The 19,375-nt window shown below is 44.6% G+C and overlaps 2 protein-coding genes and 2 long non-coding RNA genes across 4 annotated transcripts; 2 read left to right on the forward strand and 2 right to left on the reverse strand.

The window, feature by feature from the left end:
• Window positions 1-753: 753 nt before the first annotated feature.
• Window positions 754-11,551, forward strand: recql5 (RecQ helicase-like 5). The gene is made up of 19 exons (XM_041063297.1): window positions 754-883; window positions 1,087-1,208; window positions 1,296-1,817; window positions 2,203-2,299; window positions 2,377-2,488; window positions 2,575-2,737; window positions 2,822-2,904; window positions 7,205-7,426; window positions 7,552-7,648; window positions 8,423-8,459; window positions 8,548-8,606; window positions 8,984-9,054; window positions 9,152-9,245; window positions 9,313-9,495; window positions 9,617-10,260; window positions 10,341-10,386; window positions 10,461-10,682; window positions 10,786-10,858; window positions 10,960-11,551. Exons 1-19 carry the CDS (start codon window positions 787-789, stop codon window positions 11,082-11,084), a joined length of 3,069 nt encoding a protein of 1,022 aa, XP_040919231.1. The 5' UTR covers window positions 754-786; the 3' UTR covers window positions 11,085-11,551.
• Window positions 2,931-6,447, reverse strand: LOC121198921. The gene is made up of 3 exons (XR_005896391.1): window positions 5,808-6,447; window positions 4,016-4,134; window positions 2,931-3,929 (listed from the first exon to the last, which is right to left on the reverse strand). It is a non-coding gene; the product is annotated as an uncharacterized LOC121198921 (long non-coding RNA).
• LOC121198922 lies at window positions 9,643-16,808 on the reverse strand. The gene is made up of 4 exons (XR_005896392.1): window positions 13,977-16,808; window positions 13,115-13,331; window positions 10,092-10,150; window positions 9,643-9,776 (listed from the first exon to the last, which is right to left on the reverse strand). It is a non-coding gene; the product is annotated as an uncharacterized LOC121198922 (long non-coding RNA).
• cdr2l (cerebellar degeneration-related protein 2-like) lies at window positions 13,217-18,933 on the forward strand. The gene is made up of 5 exons (XM_041063298.1): window positions 13,217-13,341; window positions 16,219-16,331; window positions 16,974-17,122; window positions 17,520-17,684; window positions 17,866-18,933. The coding sequence occupies exons 1-5, from the start codon at window positions 13,263-13,265 to the stop codon at window positions 18,800-18,802; spliced, it is 1,443 nt and encodes a 480-aa protein (XP_040919232.1). The 5' UTR covers window positions 13,217-13,262; the 3' UTR covers window positions 18,803-18,933.
• The last annotated feature ends 442 nt before the right edge of the window (window positions 18,934-19,375 follow it).

The following is a 19,375-nucleotide window of genomic DNA, read 5'->3' on the forward strand; positions in this document are numbered from 1 at the left end:
TCTTTACATTGATTTTAGTGCATTTTACTTCTATTCCACTACAGTTAATTCACAATACTTATTTAACAGTTACTTATTTGTTACAGTGCCACCTTCTGATAGCATTTACAAAGGGTTTCTAAGCTCTAAGCACTAATGTGATCAGGAAAAAGGCTGCAGAATCTAGACCAATTATAAACTGCTTAACATTTGTAACTACAGACAAGTTGGATTACTGTTGAACTCTTTATTAACAATTTATTAATATTTATAAGTGACGGACTAACTTTTGCTCATTATACATTGAGAAGCCCATTACTCTTAATTAATGGCTTGCTAACTTACCCTGCAGACTTGATGTGTTGGAGGAGTTTCCTATGTGAAGGCTGGCAAAGCGTCATGTTGGAGCAAGATTTCCCACAATCTGGAAACACAAAATTTGCTGTTATGGATCATTTGACTATCTTCTTAAATATGCTGAATCATAATAAATTAAACCACCCAACAGTGTATGATGCCGTTAAAAGCAGCTCCACCTCGACCAGCAACAGCATTAAAATGCTGCTTACATGTTAATTAATCAGTAATAGTAATAGTAATCCACTGAAATCTATTTCACTCTCTGAAAGCGATCATTCTGCGGTACTTTTACACATGGGAAATATTGTTGATAAAACTTGGTGTAAAAATGTAAAATGCAGGACTTTATATTATTTGATTTCACAGTTATTTTTGGGTCTCAGACATTTGAACGACGCTGATGATGTCATCGGTGTGCGACGACGCCGGAGAGGTTCACATAACACAATGACAACAAGTTTAAAACAGGCTTTAAAAACCCATTTTGGGTTCGACAGCTTCAGGTCTAAACTACAGGAAGATGTTGTGAAAGCAGTCATCAGAGGTGAGTCCGCCAGAAGTCTGTGTATCTGCTCTGTGAGTTTCTGTAGCTCAGTGCTAATTAGCTGTTGTTAGCTGGCTTATAGCAACAAGGAAACTTCACTTACGTTTAAAACATAACGCTGGGTGTGAATTGTCTCTCACAGGTAGTGTTGTCCATGTCAGGGAGAGCATGCCACGTGACAGTAATGTGTTGTTTGTGTGTAGGTGACAGGGATGTGTTTGTGTGCATGCCCACTGGAGCAGGAAAGTCCCTCTGTTACCAGCTGCCTGCAGTGCTGGCAGAGGGTATCACTCTGGTTATATCCCCGCTCATCGCTCTCATTCAGGTCAGTCTCCGTCTTTGGCTTTAGCACTTTTATGCAAACCCTTCAGACGCACATTGAGTGTTACTTCTTTCCTATGTTTCTCTCCAGGACCAGGTGCACCACCTGAAGGAGCTCAACATCCCCGCCTGCTCCATCAACTCCAAGCTCCCTGCAGGCGAGCGTCGTCTCATCCTGACCGACCTGGAGAGCAGCAGCCCGAAGCTGAAGCTGCTCTACATCACTCCAGAGATGGTGGCCTCTCCCTCATTCCAGCCCTGCCTGACAGGCCTGTGCTCCCGTGGCCTGTTGTCTTACCTGGCCGTGGACGAGGCTCACTGCGTCTCCCAGTGGGGCCACGATTTTAGGCCGGACTACCTCAAACTGGGTGAGCTGCGCGCTCGCTTGCCTGAAGTTCCCTGCTTGGCCCTGACAGCGACGGCACCCAAGAATGTTCAAGAGGACATTGCTCAGTCCCTGAGGCTACGCATGCCACTATCTTTTGTTACACCTGTTTTTCGCAGTAACTTGCACTATGACGTGATCTTCAGGGAGCTGCTGCCGAACCCATACGTCCACCTCCATGCCTTTATTAAGAAGGCGCTGTCACTGGGCAGCGGGCCTAATGAACAGGTCAGTGGACTGGACTCTGTGAGGTGTTGGGGTTCTGTGAGTGTCTCCACTCCTTTTCTCTTACATGATATATCACCATCTGCTTAGCCCTCATTCACTGGCGTTTGAAGTTCAAAAAATCCTCAAAAATATTAAAATATGAGAGCACACAAAAACAAATGGATTGTGCCAACAACAACTGAGCTGTGATATGTAACAAACATACTTCCTACAGTTTATTTTGAGTATTGGGTGTGCAGTGGGACAAGAAGGAGCTTAATAACATTTAATAACATTTAATAACATTAAAGTCTTGTTCGATGCAGAAGAGTAATAGTCAGTTTTGGCTGGTAATATTTTCCCTGGGACTGCTGGCTTCCTCACACTATCTGAAATTTGTGAACAGGGTTGTGGGATTGTTTACTGTCGGACCAGGGAGGGCTGTGAAACTGTGGCTTACCAGCTGACCAAGCTTGGAGTCTTGGCCAAGCCTTATCATGCAGGTAAGAGCATTTTTCTTCTAAGTATACGTAGGATTAGAAAATGCGAGGGTATGGGATCAAGTGTTCTGCTTTTACAGGGCTGAAAGCAGGAGATCGCACAGAGGTCCAGAATGAGTGGATGCAGGGGAAGGTGCTGGTTATTGTAGCCACCATCAGCTTTGGTATGGGAGTAGACAAGGCCAGTGTCAGGTGAGGCTGTAGGTTTTTACTGTACAATGTTGTAGTTGCTACAGTATTTAAGTTTGTATATGCTGATGTTTTTGATAATTCCACAGGTTTGTGGCTCATTGGAACATCGCTAAGTCTCTGGCCAGTTACTACCAAGAGTCTGGGCGAGCAGGGAGAGATGGACTGCCTTCCTCCTGTCGGACATACTACTCCCCTAGAGATAAGGAGCAGCTTAACTTCCTCATCCACCAGGAGGTTGCCCGCAGACAGGTCAGCACAGCACCAGAAGACTCAGAATGTTAGCGTTCAGATTAATGTCAGGGTTGTGAACATCTCTGAACAACTTGTTTATAGGAAAAACGTGGCTCTGCAAAGGAGTCAGACAAAGCAGCCATTAAGGACTTTGAAGCCATGGTGTCGTTCTGTGAGCAAGAAGGGTAAGTGAACACGAGTGCACACAAGCTAATCACTCTTTGTTTAATGTTTCAGAGTAAGGAGTAAAGTGTGAAGTCAAAGCATTACATTGATACGTAATGTCTTTGCTCATTCACACATATACAACATGCAGGTTCACACATAAAACATAGCTTTCATTATGTACATGCTGTTTCAGTTTGTGTACAGCAGAGGGCAGACTTGATCTCTCTTTATGCTTTGTTGTCTAGTCTGTCAAGGAACACTTTCAGGTTTAAAAACAGCTTCCCCCTTAGGAGGATCTTACCTAACTCCAAGTCTGACTGCCAAATCTCATTCCTTAAGAATGACACATGGTCAGGTTTAGAAAAACATTAGCAAACTAATTTGGCTTTCCCCAGTTGTGCTTCACTGTTGATTCTCTGCAGTTTTATAAAAATTATTCAGCATATTTTTTAGCACACATATTCTGCGTATTATTTTTGCATTATCAAAGTTGCAATCTCATCTGGGGCAGGCCATGCCTTTTCCTCAGGTCAGAGGCAGTGCTGTTGCCCTGTACAAAGCAGGGATGCTCCATGGAATGTGGATACTCCTGAAAACCTGGCAGCTTCGGCAGGTGTGTCTGGCAGTCAGTCAGGACATCCCTCTCTGTGTTTGTCAGCTTTGTTTTTCAAGGGTTGGGTCTCTCCAGTGCCATTGAACACACCCTGTATGAGGCTCCACTGAAATAGATCCTGAATGTCTATCTATGAATTACATTACTACAACCATGGCAGGACTTTTCTATGATTCTGCAGAATTCATGGGGCTTGAGAGACCTGCAGAGAAAGCCTGGTCTTGTGTTTTTCTTATTTTTTTGTGTGTGTGCGCGCAGCATCTCCTGCGCTTAGATGCCTGAGGTGGGAGTAAAATATCCAGAGCTTGCCTTTGTAAATAATTCTCCTTGTGTGGAGCACATTTGCTCAGACGTTCGATCCCTTTGTCTCGGTCTTGCGACAGCAGCAGCAGGCTGCACAGGCCAGCACTATCATGAGCAGAACCACAACTGCGGGAAAGAAAATCAGCAGCATCATGATCAGCTCAGTCTTAAACAGTACAGAAAAACAGTAACAGAAAAAAGCTGACACTCACACATGAAGGTTAACATGATGACGAAGGTTCCCAGCTCTATGCTGTCGGCTCTGGGCAAACCCTGCAACTTAACCCATATCCTGTTCAGATAATTCCTCATCTCTTCTTGGACATCCATCCTGTTGAGAAGGCAGAGATGGGGTGGATATATTTACACTGAAAAGGTCAAGCATGAATTTGGTTTACACAGTAGCTGGTTTATTTACGTGTGTTTAGTTTCATCAGGATATAACTCCTGTTGCTTGTCGCTGAAACCCTGAGAGGGTAAGATGGCATCGCTGGTGTGTTGACACAAACACAAAATTTTCTGCTGTTTGTGAACATGATTAAGTGTTGCCTAACAGTTTCTCAACCTGTGGTTTTGTGATTTAAAGAGGGAAAGTGGGAGGATCACAGTGAGAGTTTTACTGCCTGGCAGTGAACAGATGTAAAGCATGTTGTGTTTCCAGCCAAGAGTGTGTCTCAGAGTGAGTCCGGGTAATGATACAGGGGATGGTGCTGGTGGTTCAGGGTGTTCAGCATAGCTAATAGGTTAACAGGCTTTCTGCAAAACAACACAACAAAAGGAAAACAAAGCAAAACAGGGTCCATCTCTTTGTTGAACCGTTGAAGAGTCTCTATACACTTGTCCTGTTGTGTTTAATGTGTACAGTCACTAATATGTTTATAATGATAAAATGTGGCCTTAATGGCTGGTGTAGAAGTGTCAAGTTACATGTGATTTACTCTTGTGCTTTGTGCTAAATGAAATGGGTGTGACAATATATGGGTGTGACAATAAGTGGGCTCAGCTGCTGGCTTTGGAAGCCACAAACATTATATAATAAAGTTCATCACATTGTTAAAGGAATAGTTCTACATTTGGGGAAATAGGATTAATTATTTCTTGCCAAATGTTTCGGTCAGTAGCGTTAGCTTAGCTTAAAGAATGGAAACAGGGGAAGGCACAATGACCTCTTACTAGTCGTTGTGCCTTCCGAGCTGTTAGCTCTGCTGAACTAAGCTAACCTACAGTAAGAAAGTGAATAAACATATTTCCAAAAATGTCTAAATATTGTTTTAAGGTCTGATGTATTGTTTTGCATCATTCCGTCAGCTGGAAATTTTAGTTCATGATATTGGGACATTGTAACAGCCACTTTACACCAATTTTACACTCTGTCAGGCTTGTGTTTTGTTTTTGTGTTAAAGTGCAGCAACATTCACACCAACGAGCTTTTTTAAGTGTAGTTTTCACTTTTTAAGACACCAAAAGAGAAACAGAAACCAAAACTCTTATCATTTTATAAAGTTAGCTATTGGGGCAGATGATTCTGATTGATAACATTTTTGCACAGTCACCACTTGGTGGGTGTTCATTTTAGACCTTGTTTAAATCCATCATTAAATATTAAATTCATACTTAAAATCTGCAGGAAAAAAAATATGTGGACATTTGCCTTTTTATCTCACTTTTCATTATTTGGCCCCATTTCAGACTTTTCCACATTAACCCTTTCAGAAAAACCCTTTAACCCTGTGTTGGGTTTAATGATAAACATGATCATTTACAGGTTGCGTTAAAACAGCGAGAAATTTCTTAGACAAGTTGTCAAAATGCCACAGTGACACTGTGGAACTACAGAGTTACCCCACCTCCTGATTTTAAAGCAGACTATTTTAAATTTCCTTTTCACATAACAAGTCTGAATTTTTGAACACATTCTTCTCATTCTTCCCAGCATGCAGCATTTCTCAGGTGCTTCATCTCGCAAACACACAGACACTCTCACTCACAGTGAAAGGCACTTACCTGTAAGAGTCTCTTGTTTTCAAACGCACACTCAGCCAAGCCCAGTCTAACTGGCAGGAACTACAAAACAGAAGTAAGCAGATCCCTGGATGAGGAGGAGACGGTGATGAGCATGACACTTTCCCAGCAACCAGCCGAAGTGTCTATCTTGTCGGTGTGTTAGTTTGTAGTTTGGAACGTGCAGTACGTCACCCAGAGGAGGAGGTACACAGACGCTGCCTGAGATTAGCAGTCAGGTCAAGATTAGGGTTGGGAAGGGTAATTTCTTAGGTATAGATGACAGTCTGCATGTGGAGTTGAAGAAAAGTGAGATGACACAAAAACAAATCCAATTCACTGCTCCTCTGTTGTCCTTCACACTCCTTTTTGACCTTTTCCTTCCTTTTGAGCCTTTTCTTCTGCTCTTTCCTTAGTGTGGTCCTCAGGCTTGTTTTCGTCTTCTTTTTTTTTTGATGACAAGTAGAGTAGTTATCTGCTGTGCCGTTTGACAGTGCTCCTTACTTTAGGTTGCCTGCTTCCAAGGCTGTTTTCTCTTTGAGAGTCCTGCCTGGGAGTGACTGTTGCTTCACAGGCTCTTTGTGTGCCTCTCTGTCTTTCCCCACCTCCTTTGGTGAGACTGCTGCTCTCTCTTTCATGGCTGTGGAGACAGCGTTTCCATTTCCAGCAAGGTAGTTTGAATGTTGTTGAAGTGGCTTGTCTAATGAGCTGCTTCCCAAACACTGTGAGTGGTTGTGGTGTGAATATTGGCTGTTACATAATACTGGATCTGATACAGGAGTGTGGGGCCTTTTGATAAAAAGAGTGGAAACAAGGACATGTAAAGCAGGGATTTTAGAAAAAACAAAACAAAACAAAACATCCAGGGAGAAGGTGAGCTCTTTTTAGAAATGGATATGAGTTGTGTATCCCAAAACCCACAATGTGTAGGAATATAAGACTGAAAATCACTTCCCAAATAAAGATTTAATTTGCTCTAATGCATTCTTGATATCAGTACATCAAGAAGTACCGAAGTTAATAGCTCAGTGTCTATTAGCTTTATTGTTGTGATTGCCAGCCACAGTTTTTATGTCATGTGGCAAGGGAGCCCTGTTTGGCTTATTTCATAAAAGAAATATTGATCATGGTTAGTGTGTGATGGTTACACAACATCTAACAGATCAATCATGCACTAGATAGCCTCTCCAAACAGCTTGTGTATGGTGGCTAGGTGTTTGTTGTGTGCACAAAAACATCATCTGTGTTCGTCATTTAAATGCAAACTCTAACGTGCAGCCAACTTCAGATTGGCTCACATCTGTTTTTCTAATTTATTCCAGCTTGCAGGAGCTGTATCACTTGCCTGTCCTTACATGTGTTTAGGTTCTAATACACAGCGCGTCTCATCTACTCTACAGTTGTCGTCACGCTATCATCTCCAAGTTCTTTGGGGACAAGACGCCAAACTGTGCTGGCTCCTGTGACTACTGCCGTAACCCTAAAGCTGTACGAGCCCAGCTGGAGAGAGCGGCCGCCCTCAGCACCAAGACTGTGGCAGCTCAGAGCAAAGAGCCCAAAGGACCATTCGGGTTCCAGCCGGATGTTTACGAAGGAGGAAAGAAAGGCTACGGCTTTGAGAGGCAGGACAATTTTAGTGACATTTACTGGAATTTTGATTTGATTTTAGATGTCACACTCCTGCACTGTGGATCCAGTGTAATGTAATGCCGAACCGGTAGACTAACACTGATGTTACACCTTGTAGGTACGATGAAGGGGAAGCCGGCAATAGCGAAGATGAATCAATAAAGAGAAAAAAGGAGTTTTCTGAACTCTTCAAGAAGCAGATGAACCTACGGAAGGTGGATCATCACAACCAACACACACAAACTCCTGTTCTTTTTAAAGAAATGTAAACTCTCTCTTAACTAGACAAACAGCACCATACACAGTTTGCACTGTGCGTCTGTACATCTGTTTGCCAGCTGTGGGCGGCAGAAAGGCAGGGGGCTGTTGGGGCCCCTGTAAGTGCAGCTTGTAGTAAATTGTTCCCACATGTTCAATGGAACTGGCACAGCAGTGAAGGAAAGCTATTCCTCAGCAGCTCCAAGTGGAGGTTGGCCAAACGGTTTACAACACAGCACCACTGAAAACAGGAACATCAAATTGCAACATACTAGAAACAGAACAAAAAACAACAACAAAGAGGTGATGATCGTAATGGAAATTAAGGAGACCCTCGTCACTTCACCACTAAGAACTACATTTAAATACTAATGACACTGAGGGGGAATTAGCAGGTTAATGTGATGCTACACTAAAAATATATAAATACCAGCCTCTTACAGGCTTGGAGGATGGCAGCATGTGTGGTAGCCACATCTTGCATAAAGTCTGACTGAGCCACACTGAACATAAGTATAGACAGATGCTTATTCTGGAGGACTGGGTTAGGAATATTCTATGGACACTTTAATGCTTATTTTCGAAAAACTTTCACAATTAGAGCCACTGTGTCACTTCGCTAAACAAAAAACGCATAAACATCAGATATGCGCTTTGATTGGAAGCTTCTTTGTTTGAGTGGAATATGTAGAACTAACTACTAACTTCTGTCTGTGCTCGTGTCTCTTCAGGGAACTGACGGTCAGAGGGAAGAGTTTGTTCCCCCAGGTAGTGTCAATAAAGAAGAAAATAATTATGAATGAACATTCACGCTGTTGTGTACTGTCACATAACCGGCGTGTGTCCTTCCGTGCAGATGCTGACTGCCCACTCAGAGAGGCCAGCAGCCAGAGGATCCCCAAGCTCACTGTAAAGGTACAACAGAGCACTGGAGCGCCCTCAAGCACATTCCTCATACCTGCTGCATTCATTAACACGTCTACAGGAATTCAGTGACTCATCGTGTATCATGAGATGTGAAGGCAGACGGTGGAGCCAGTGTGTCAACTGAGCAATACAACACCACTGCTGTAAATAACAGTGTGTACACAACACTTAAGCAAAGAAAAGGAGAAGCAGATGAAAATAAAATAATGTTAATTACAATTTATGGCATTTTGAACAGTAACAGTGGGAATCTTCAGCCTCAGTTTCTGTCACTTCTGCATTGGTTAATGATGAATGCAGCTACAACATACTGATGTGATCACAGAGCATTTATTTTACCACAGTTATTAAACTTTGTATTTCAGGCCAGAGAGCACTGCTTGTGCCTATTGGAAGAGGCGTTACAAGGCCACCAGAGGGCAGAAGATATGTTCAGGTAATTATGCACGCCCATGTTTCAAACATCTTTCTTGTACATTTTCTGCAGAAAGTTAACAGCTTACATTGTTATAAATCTCCTCTCCATCTCTCAGCTGTGACACTCTGTCCGTGGCGGTGGATATTGAACATGAGGTCTTCAAGAGCAGCAAGTCCTCCAACTTGTACAAAGCTGCTGTTCTAAAGAAGGTAACTCCCGACCGTTCTGCTGTTGATATAAGGAAGACACGTGCCTAACACATCTCTTATTCTGAAGGTGTCAGAGATTAAGAAAGCACATCCCTCAGCTGGAGGAGAAAGAGGAGAGAGTGACAAGACCAACAGTGGCAGTGAATCCAGGGAAATTGAGTCTGAACTCAAAGCAGAAGCATCCTCCTCCTCTTCTTCATCCGTTTCTGGGGAGCTGCAGGGATTTACATCTGCATCTGAAATCTACTCTGTAAGATCACTTCAGTAAACTCTTCCTTTAGCTAGTTTTCAAGATATAATTGTGGATTCTTGTGGTTTCAGACTATCATTGAGATATAAACATTGTATTTGCTTTTCCATTATTCCTCCAGCTAAAGCGTAAGAGGAAAGGGGCAGGCCAGAGGGGCTCATCCAACCCCATCCAGACTGCCAAGGATCTGCTGAAGTCCTCCACGTTAGACACAGTTTCAAACAGAGGGTCACAGGGTGGTGGGTTTTACAATGACAGCTTGGGAGGATCTGTAGAGTCGTCTGTCAAAGGAAACAAGGAGAGAATAATCGAGGCAAACACAGACACATCTTTAACATCATCCATCAGAGCCCAGGCAAATGCAGTCGCTGCATCCATGAACAGCCCGACAAAGGGGGGCAAAGCCCTGAGCAAGAAGCAGCAGAAGCTGGCGGAAGCGGCAAAGAGTTCCCGCAACATTTCCCAGTACTTTGCGAAGAAACAGACAACAGATAAAAGCCAGGAGAAGCCAGAGACGTTGGGGGGACTTAATGCAACATTAAATCGAACTACCACTCTGGTCCCTGAAGAAAACACAACCCAGTGGGACCACTCACCTGTGACAGTGGAAGCTGTAGAGAACAGTCCTGTCGAATCAGAAACTGCAGATGTGATCCTAGAAGAAAGTCAAAAGAAAGTCATAGTTATAGATGACGACAAAGACGAAACGAAGACAGAGACTTCGGGGCTGAAGCAGGTTCAAGACACATCTAAAGAGGATATGAGGTCTGTTAAAGAATAAGTTCACCATTTAAAGAATCCTTTGCTCTCTTCAACTCTAACATAATTTTTTACCCCTCACACAGACAAAACAAACTAGAGGAAGAAGCTAAACCCCCTCTAATTCAAGAGGTAGGTGTCTGCTTTTGTCCAATCATAAGATTTATGTCCTGTACAGTAACTGATGATGATACATATACATCCAGTTGACAGATGATATGAAAGCCAGCGGAGACTCGTCTCCTCCAGCGAAGCGCAGCCGGGTCTCAGGCAGCAGCCGCAGAAGGGTGACCTTTGACCCTAACGTGCAGGAGAGGGCCCTGCACCCGGTGAACGAGCCTCCGAAGCCAGTGACGCTGAAGGAGGCGGCAGATATCGTGGTCCGCTATCTGGACCCTTTTTACACTCAGGGAAAATTTGCCACCAAGGTGGGAGAGGCAATTATCATTTAATGTCTGCAGCAGCGACACGTTTGACTTGTTTGCTGATGAACTCACAGCTGTTTGTTTTTTTTTTTTTCATTGGTTGTAGGAGCTGTTCAAGTCCTTCGCTCGCTACTTGTCTCACCTTCTTGCAGAAGGAAGGAGTCGGGGAAAAGGCCAAGGTCAACATCTGATAAGTCATTAAAAAATAATAAACAATACCCCAGCTTTGCATTGCCACAAACAGTGGGCTGTTTTCAAACTCTCGTCTCTGTGTCCACAGTTAAAGCAGAAGCCAAAGCTCTCATCAAAAAGTTCTTCAGCAGAGTCCAGCGCTGTGAGAGCGAGGCGGACTGGAAGCACCTTAAAAGACCACACAGCTGTAAAACCACAGAGAACACAGAATGATGGGAAAGGAAACATAGCCATTTTTAGGATCAGACCCTTCCTCTTAGTCAGTGCCTCTTGTTCCTGTGATCTCAGGCTTTGTCACAGACGCCTACTGACAAGATTTATGGTTCATTTGCTGCTAGAGTTCTGCTTTTTTTTCCAGGCTGGTTGCTGCTTCAGTAGTTTATGTCAGTAATCAAGCAATAAAATGTGGACTGTTACAGCCTGAGAGAACTGACGTAGCACACTAACATGACAAGTGCTCTTTATGTTTCATCCCATTAACTTTAGATTTTGTACACTTTACATTTCTGATGACCAAAGCATACAGTTACTACAGTAGTGATACAAATAACTCTTTAACTCTTCTATGGGTAGCAATCACACTTCAGTTCACTATAATATGGGAATACTGTATGAAACCTTTGTGGTAATGCACTCTTCAGTCTGCACTTATACCTGCAGTAAAGCATGCTTCAAGTCTCTGTACGTGGTAATTATTAGGGACCATGAATGCCTGAACCACATGACATGGCAGTCTGTCAAATAGCTGTTTAGATATTTCAGTCTGGACCAAAAGGGGCGGACAGAACAACTGACATCTCCCTCCACGGAGCCTCGATGCCATCACAGACTAAGAATACATTGTGGAAATGGTTGACAGTAATGTGAAGTACACATACTCTGAAGTAAATAGGGATAAAGCATACAAAAACACTGGAACAATGTTATAATGTTTGACATAAAACCAGATTGTTTGGTGTTTTGGGGGCGTAATAGATCTTTCTTTTTACTGCTGCTACATATTTTGTCTTTGGCTGCTGGATTGCAGAACAGAAAGCAGGATACATAGAAATGACAGATACTGTATGATGGAAAACTGTCACGTTTGTATTTTCTTTCATTTAAACTAAATTCAGTTTTTTATCCTGAGGTTGTCTCTTAGCTTTAGCAAAAGGAGACTTTGTGCTGAAGGATAGTGACATTGTTTCCAATAAGGGAAATGTACCTATGTTATTTAGTTATTATAGTGCCTGTAAGGACTGTGAGAGGCCACAGTTTCTGTCTCCACTGACAGGAGGAAAACCCAAAGAGTACTTGAAGCATTGATGGACACAGTGACTTGACTGTGTAGAGAGTATGAACAGCCATAGTTTTTCTGCCCTTTGCTCCTGAATGTTTACAATAAAGTTTATTCTGAATGGGAACAGACGAACACAGTGTGGGACGTCCCTTATTGTGTGTTAATGACTGCTTATGTCTTCAATTCGAGAATTACAGTAAACTTATTGGAGCAATGGGGGGGGGGGGGGGGGGGGCGACGTCGGTGCCAGGGACGCTGTAAAACAAACGGTGACGTCACCTCTACCACTTGCCACCTTCAGGTGCTCTATGTAACTTCCGGCTTCTGATGCGCTTTCATTCAGACAATGAAGTAGAAGAAGTGTAAACATTTTTTTGGGTTGTTTACACTAAAGGAGAAAAAAAATGGCCGTATTATTTGGTGGTGTCTCCAGGATTCTGGAGTAGTGTCACATCTCAGGGACACATCTCAGTATTAAATGCAGGTAATGAGTTGACAGTGCTGTCTCATCTTTGTCAGGTAAAGTCCAAATGACCTAACATGAAAAATAATGTGGCTTGCAAACAGAGGGATATGATTATTACCATTATTATATCACGTTTAATAAAGGTGAGATTTCAAGTCATTTAGCTTCACTAGTTTTCAGATGTCTCAGGCTGCAGTAATAAAACAACAAGCCGCATAGGGAGTTATAGTGCCCACATTTCAGCCTGCATTTCCGACTGCACTTGAACGCATCAGCAGAAGCAGAAGCAGCGTTGGGGTGAGCAGCGAGCGGGGGCTGCTGCACATCAAACACTGATGAGACATACAGAAGAAACGCCGTGGTCTCCTATAACCAGCTGCTGATCCAGTTTTATTTCCCGGCTGCAAGTCTGAGCGCTCGGATGCTCGGATTCGTCCACACCTGCGAATGGTTCAGGAGGCAGGTGCGCTGCCGGGATTTTCTCCTTAAGTAAATTACCTCAAAGGGTTACACACTTGGGGAGGAGGAGGAGGAGGAGGAGGAGGCAGCAGCGCCTCTGCTGCTGTTGTTTGTTGTCACTTCCGGGCGAGCAGTCGGCGAATTAGCAGATCACATCGCAGGTGGAGAAAGAAGTTCATCAGCATCGATGCTTCGCGCAGGCAGGATGGAGGAGTTTGTCACGGAGGAAGAGGAGCCGTGGTACGACCACCGGGACCTGGAGCAAGGTGAGACATAGAATGTAACAATAACCCCATCCTCAATCTCTGGTTCCCTGGGGTTGGATTTTGGGTAAATTGATGCATTCAGGAGGGGGGGGCGTTGGTGGATGGGAAGAAGGGAGGAGGAGGAGGAGGCTGCATCCATTGTTAAACACATTTCGAGTGCACAAAACTGAAAACCCGAGTCTCTGTCTGTGTCTGCGCCTGTTCACTGAGTCTGGAGCCTGAGCTGCCTGCCCTTCATGTCTCTGCTGTGTTCCCCTGCCAATTATTTTGATCTTGTCAGTGGTGTTTCCCAGAATAGTCCTGCTGTCTGACTGAGTGAATGTTGCCTCTGCTTCATCTCTTTCCTTGCAAGGCCACATTTACATCCTAGCACTGCTCTCTTTCTTTTTCTTTTTCTTTTTTTTTTTTTAAATCTATCAAACACTTTACATTGACTCTGCTGAGTTTTGGGGGTAGACTGGATGTGACATAGAGGGATTTGAAAGCACAGATCATCTATGAGGAGGTAGCGAGATATAGCGTGTGTGTGTCTACCAAAAGTCAGAACAAGCAGGCTATTGTGGGAAGAAGAAGAATGCAGAACATTTCCTGAATTTTGTAAATGTGGAAGTTTTTTGAAGAAAGAAAATACTCACAACAGTGGAACAGGCTCCAGCCCCCGTGTTCACTCCTTTGTCTGAAAAATTCAACCAAAGCAAAAAGGACAGTGATTGATTTTGTTACATTTTTCTTTTTTGTGCAAAGAATCACTTCAAAACAGGCCTGCTGTCATTGCTGTAACCTTAATGTTGCCTTTTTGACTGATGTGAAATGTGATACAGTGTGTGATCATCAGCCTGCTCAGTAATGACTTAAATGGATGCACTTTCGTTTTGCAGTGCATTTCAGAGGCAAGATGAGATGTGTGTGTGTGTGTGTGTGTGTGTGTGTGTGTGTGTGTGTAGTGCCGGCCTCAACATCACCCCATCTCCTGATTACCTGCTGACCCAGAGAAGCAAAGCAGCTTTGTGTCTCATCATAGCATAGTACATAGTCTGACAGGAGAGAGGCAGGTGGATATTGCTGTGTGTGTACACTATCTGTGTATGCGTGTGTCGCCATGCAGTGTGTATCTCATCTCAGCATTATTCAGCATTGAGCTTGAAGTCAGTAAGCCCCTGGGTTGATCTGATTTGGGAGGCCCAGACGAGACCTCCTTAGTGGGGATCAAAGATTTCAGGCTTTGGGGTCAGATCGCTGCTCCAAACGAACGTCATCCTGCATGCGCTCACAGTCGGGCATCATTTTGCCCCAGAAATGATGCTGTTATGCAACTCGTCTCCTGCCAGCTCTGCTGTGTGGTGACCCCTGTGTTCATTATGATCCGGCAAACATATGAAGTGCGTCTCGGCAGATGGCATGGCGGGGCGTGGTGATGTCATGTTTTTATTGCAGCCTCATCTGATGGGCTCACACATCAAAGAGCATCACAGAGATGCGTGTGCAGACAGCACATACCCATGTACACCTGTGGATAGGTGCCAGGACTGTGCTGAAGCTCATAGGATCAGGATCATCAGTACGCTTTGAGCAGATGTGACAGCCTTTTTTTTGTCATCAGGTGCCAGGCGATTGATATTTCCTCAACACAGCCTCTCTCTCATCCGTGCCCATCATTTGAGAAATTACATAACTAAGACTCGGCACGTGTCGGCCCTCAGGAGCAGAAACAGTGCTATGACTGAGTTGGACCTGGGGGCGAAGGCCGGCTGCGCTCTCTCCTCACGCACTCTCACTCAGCTCATTATCACTCGGTGGTTCAGGCCAGTGTTCTGCTATCAGTTCTGCATTGTTGAAACAGGAAATTACAGCCTGTCCCTGCCTCCCTCGGCAGCACTGGAGGCAAATGTAGCAACACAGGCGGGCGCAGTGTGAGCTACTAAGCTTGATCATTTAAGATAAAACGGAGGGAGTCCTGCTCCACCGAGGCAAACTGGAATGTGTGTCATAGTTAACACACGGATACATGTAAATTATATCGAGTTCCTTGCGCTTTACACCAAAGATGATGCACGTGTGTGTGTTCCTGTCACGGCTCACACCCTACTCTGTGGTGATGAAAGGCTGCATTCACGTCCAGTCAGTGTCAGTGGCTCTGTGTTCCTTCCCGTCTTTCCACCACTCCTCCAGTGCTGTGTTGTTATGGGCTCCAAGTATGCAGAGCCAGCGGGATTCTCCTCCTCCTCCTCCTCAGTCCGGCTAGTTTTTGTTTTTTTTTTCCTACCAAAGGAGGTGAATAATGTATGTTTCAAGCTGTGTTGGAAAATATCAGCAACTGTGAGGCTGGCTTCTGCGGTGTTATCACTGCTCAAGCTCCTGGTGTGCAGATGGCTGCAGGTTTGTGTCAATATGATCTGTGCTCAAGCAGACTGAAGGCAGTGGCCTGAAGCATTGTAGCAGCATATGCAAGGCTTCTTTCAACGTGTTATACTTGTTCTTGCAGGCCCGTAGCTCCATTTCAAGGCTTGCTGCAATTCATTATGAAGCAATGGAAGTAATTGTAAAAAAAACTTTACATATGAATCTTCTGATGAATTCAAAGCCATTTTCTCACATCTTGGTTTTCATGAAGTCATCTTGAGAGAGAAGCAGGTCAGAAAAATTAGGGCCTCAGAAGCTTATAGGGCTGATTCAAGGACAGAATTTTCTCCATTTCTCATCTTAAGCTGACTTAATATAGGTTTTGCTTTTCAGATCAGGGAGGTTTCCAACATGTTATGTTGACCTTGGCTGCAGTGAGTGCAGCTCTCAAAAGCTCTGTGCAGCGAGCTCCTGTCCTCCACACTCTTCACAGTTCTCTGCTGTTTACATTTGTCCCTCTCTCTTGGCTTCTGTCAGACCTGCACTTGGCAGCGGAGCTGGGCAAGACTCTCCTGGAACGCAACAAGGAGCTGGAGGACTCCCTTCAGCAGATGTACATCAACAATGAGGAGCAAGTGCAAGAGATTGAGGTACACTTTTCTTCCTTGTTTGTGTTATGGATGTTCAAGCTGGTGCAATCCGAACAGATTTCATGCACAAGACATATCTGGCACGAACTGGCTCCTCTTGATTTTGTATCAAGCTAATTATCGTAAAATGTGGAGCGTTTGGAAGAAAGAGAGAAAAAAAATAGAGAAGAGAGAACCAGAAGGGCTTATCCTATGAACATGAAATGATATGCAAATTACTGAATCTGTCACCTCATCACAGCTCTAAGACTCGACTCCTAATTAGTCAGAAGCCTGGCTGAGGATGAGAGTGCTCAGCTGCAGACACACACAACTCTGAAGGAATCGCATGACACACAAAAAACACTTAGGAGTCTGTTGCTGTCATGAATGCATGTTGCAGGAAAGGGCAAATGTCTGTTTTGTGTTACGTGTCAGTATCTGTTAGATTTCCCTTACAACCAAGCAGACAAATTTAAATCACATATAAATAATCATGCATTTATTTGGCATTTTTTTGTGACTTAAAATAAGTTGATCTGAAAAATGACTCCACACATCATGTACCCCATGGAGTACAGTACCGCGGGTTAGGAACCACTGCCGAAGCTGTATTTAGTCACAGATCAACTCATTTTAACGTTAAACGTGTTTCCCTTTTAGTACCTGTCCAAGCAGTTGGAAATGTTGAGGGAGATGAACGAGCAGCACGCCAAGGTGTACGAGCAGCTGGACGTGACCGCCAGAGAGCTGGAGATCACCAACGAGAAACTGGTGCTGGAGAGCAAGGCCTCGCAGCAGAAAATAGACAGGTGATCCACATTTACACCATCTCGGGTTCTGCTCTCCACTGTGTAAAAATGTGTTTTAACAGGTATGATCCTACAGATCAAGATCAAGTCAAGGGATGTTTTGAGGCCAAGGAAGCACAAATGACCTCAGCAGCTATATAGCACATGTAACACTTTTGCATAATCAGGGGATTGAAGTTCTTTACAGATCAAATTACTGGACCAAAGGCTAAAAATAGTTCTCAGTGGCTGCCTTTGTTCTCTCTAAATGTGCTCCTTCACATTCTTTGCCTTGTAAGAGTGAGAGTCTTTGTTGCTTTAGGAGTACGGTATGTAGAGAAAAGAGAGAATTAAGGCATTTCAATCATGACCCAGCAAGCACAAGGACAAACATTTCTGTGTGTGTCTGTGTGCACAGGTTGACGGGCACCATGGAGACTTTGCAGAGTCAGGTGGACAGTCTGACATGTCGGGTGGAGGAGCTGCGAACTCTGGAAGAACTGAGGGTCCGCAGAGAGAAGAAGGAACGACGCAAGACTGTCCACTCCTTCCCCTGCCTCAAAGAGCTCTGCACTGCACCACGGTGACTAACTGTTTGTTTGGAGTTTGTCTTCTAATGGACAGCACACAAGTACAAAAAAGCACATCACTGTTTCTGTAGTCACTGCTGTCTTTAGTGAAACCACATGACGGTTTTATTATGCCTTGAAACAATTCCCATGTTCCCTGCTCCAGTTTTGTGACGTGACACATCTTTTTGTCAGGTATGAGGATGGTTTCCTGTTGGCCAACCCGGGCAGCGTTGACCTGGCTGAGGCACGGCCCGTGGATGAAGAGAATGGGCGCCTGAGGGACATCGTCTCATCCCTGCGCTCAGCCATGTCCACGGAGCGGTCCAAGAGGGAGAGCGCTGAGCGGGAGTGTGCTGCTGTGCTGCAGGAGTTTGAGCGCCTGGAACAGCTTCTCTTAGGGGCAGAAGGCTGCCAGTTGCGTGTTCAGGAGCTCGAGGCTGAGCTCCAGGAGATGCAGCAGCTGAGGAAGTCCAGGATGTGTCTGATGGGGGACATGGAAGACGGCCTAGAGACCCTGCTCAACAACGGCCCTGAGACGGACACCCCAGAGGTGAGCACTGGGCTGGAGGAGGGTGGTGAAGGAGGCGCTGGAGAGGCAGGGGGCACAGGACAGCAGGGAGGCCCAGTGAGGAAAAGCTGCAGCGACACAGCTCTGAATGCAATCTCAGCTCGCGACGCTTCAGGTAGACGACAGGGAAGTTACGCCCTCCATGCCAACGGCGTGCGCAAACGGGGCATGTCCATCCTGAGGGAGGTGGACGAGCAGTACCACGCCCTGCTGGAGAAGTATGAGGAGCTGCTGGGGAAGTGCCGGCGTCACGAGGAGAGCCTGTGCCACGCTGGGGTGCAGACCTCACGGCCCGTCTCCAGGGACCCCTCCATGAAGGAGTACAGCATGGCCTCCGCAGGGCCGTCAACATCCGGGGCCATTGCGACGCCTCCCACACCCCCTCAAACTCCCTCCACTCCTGAGGCCCTGGAGGGAATCAGCAGGCAGGTGGAGCAGGTGGACAAACGGCTCAGCCAGAACACGCCAGAGTACAAGGCGCTGTTCAAAGAGATCTTCTCCCGCCTGCAGAAGACCAAGAGTGACATGAACGCCACCAAGAGCAGAAAGACTAACAAATGAACTGGGGCTCATTAAAAAAGCCACTGACACAACATGCACTGGAAACGGTGATTACATAAAACCTAATTTACCTTAATTTACCTCACTGTTTCAAGAGCTTCTTGTTGAAGATTTGCCTGCAAGTGACTATAAGGCTGGATGCCTGCACTCATGTAGTTGGATGATGAGTGATAGTTACTGTTGGCAGGAGGATGCCTGCATTTGCTCTCAAAGAGGGGAGCTACAGTGATTAATTTGAAGCTGCCAAATGTTATAATTCAGTACATGGAAGAAAGATCGTTGTGTTGATGCAGTGATGAAACGCCGTCTCTGAGCAACTGAAATAATCAGAACAGAGGCTCTTTTTTTTTTTTTTTTTGTCTGTCGAAGGACAATCTAGTATGTGATGTAGTATTTGTAACTGAGATGTATTGATGCAGAAATAATTTATCTATTGCCATTTATTTTTTATTTATGAAAAATAATTAAGCCAAATAATTAATTTAAAAAAAGAGAAAAAAAAAAAAACTAACACTGGCTTTGAAACTACTGATATTTGAAGCATGTATCTGTCTAAAAAACACTAAGTGCTAG

The sequence above is a fragment of the Toxotes jaculatrix genome, chromosome 18 (assembly GCF_017976425.1).
Source record: "Toxotes jaculatrix isolate fToxJac2 chromosome 18, fToxJac2.pri, whole genome shotgun sequence".
Lineage (NCBI taxonomy): Eukaryota > Metazoa > Chordata > Actinopteri > Toxotidae > Toxotes > Toxotes jaculatrix.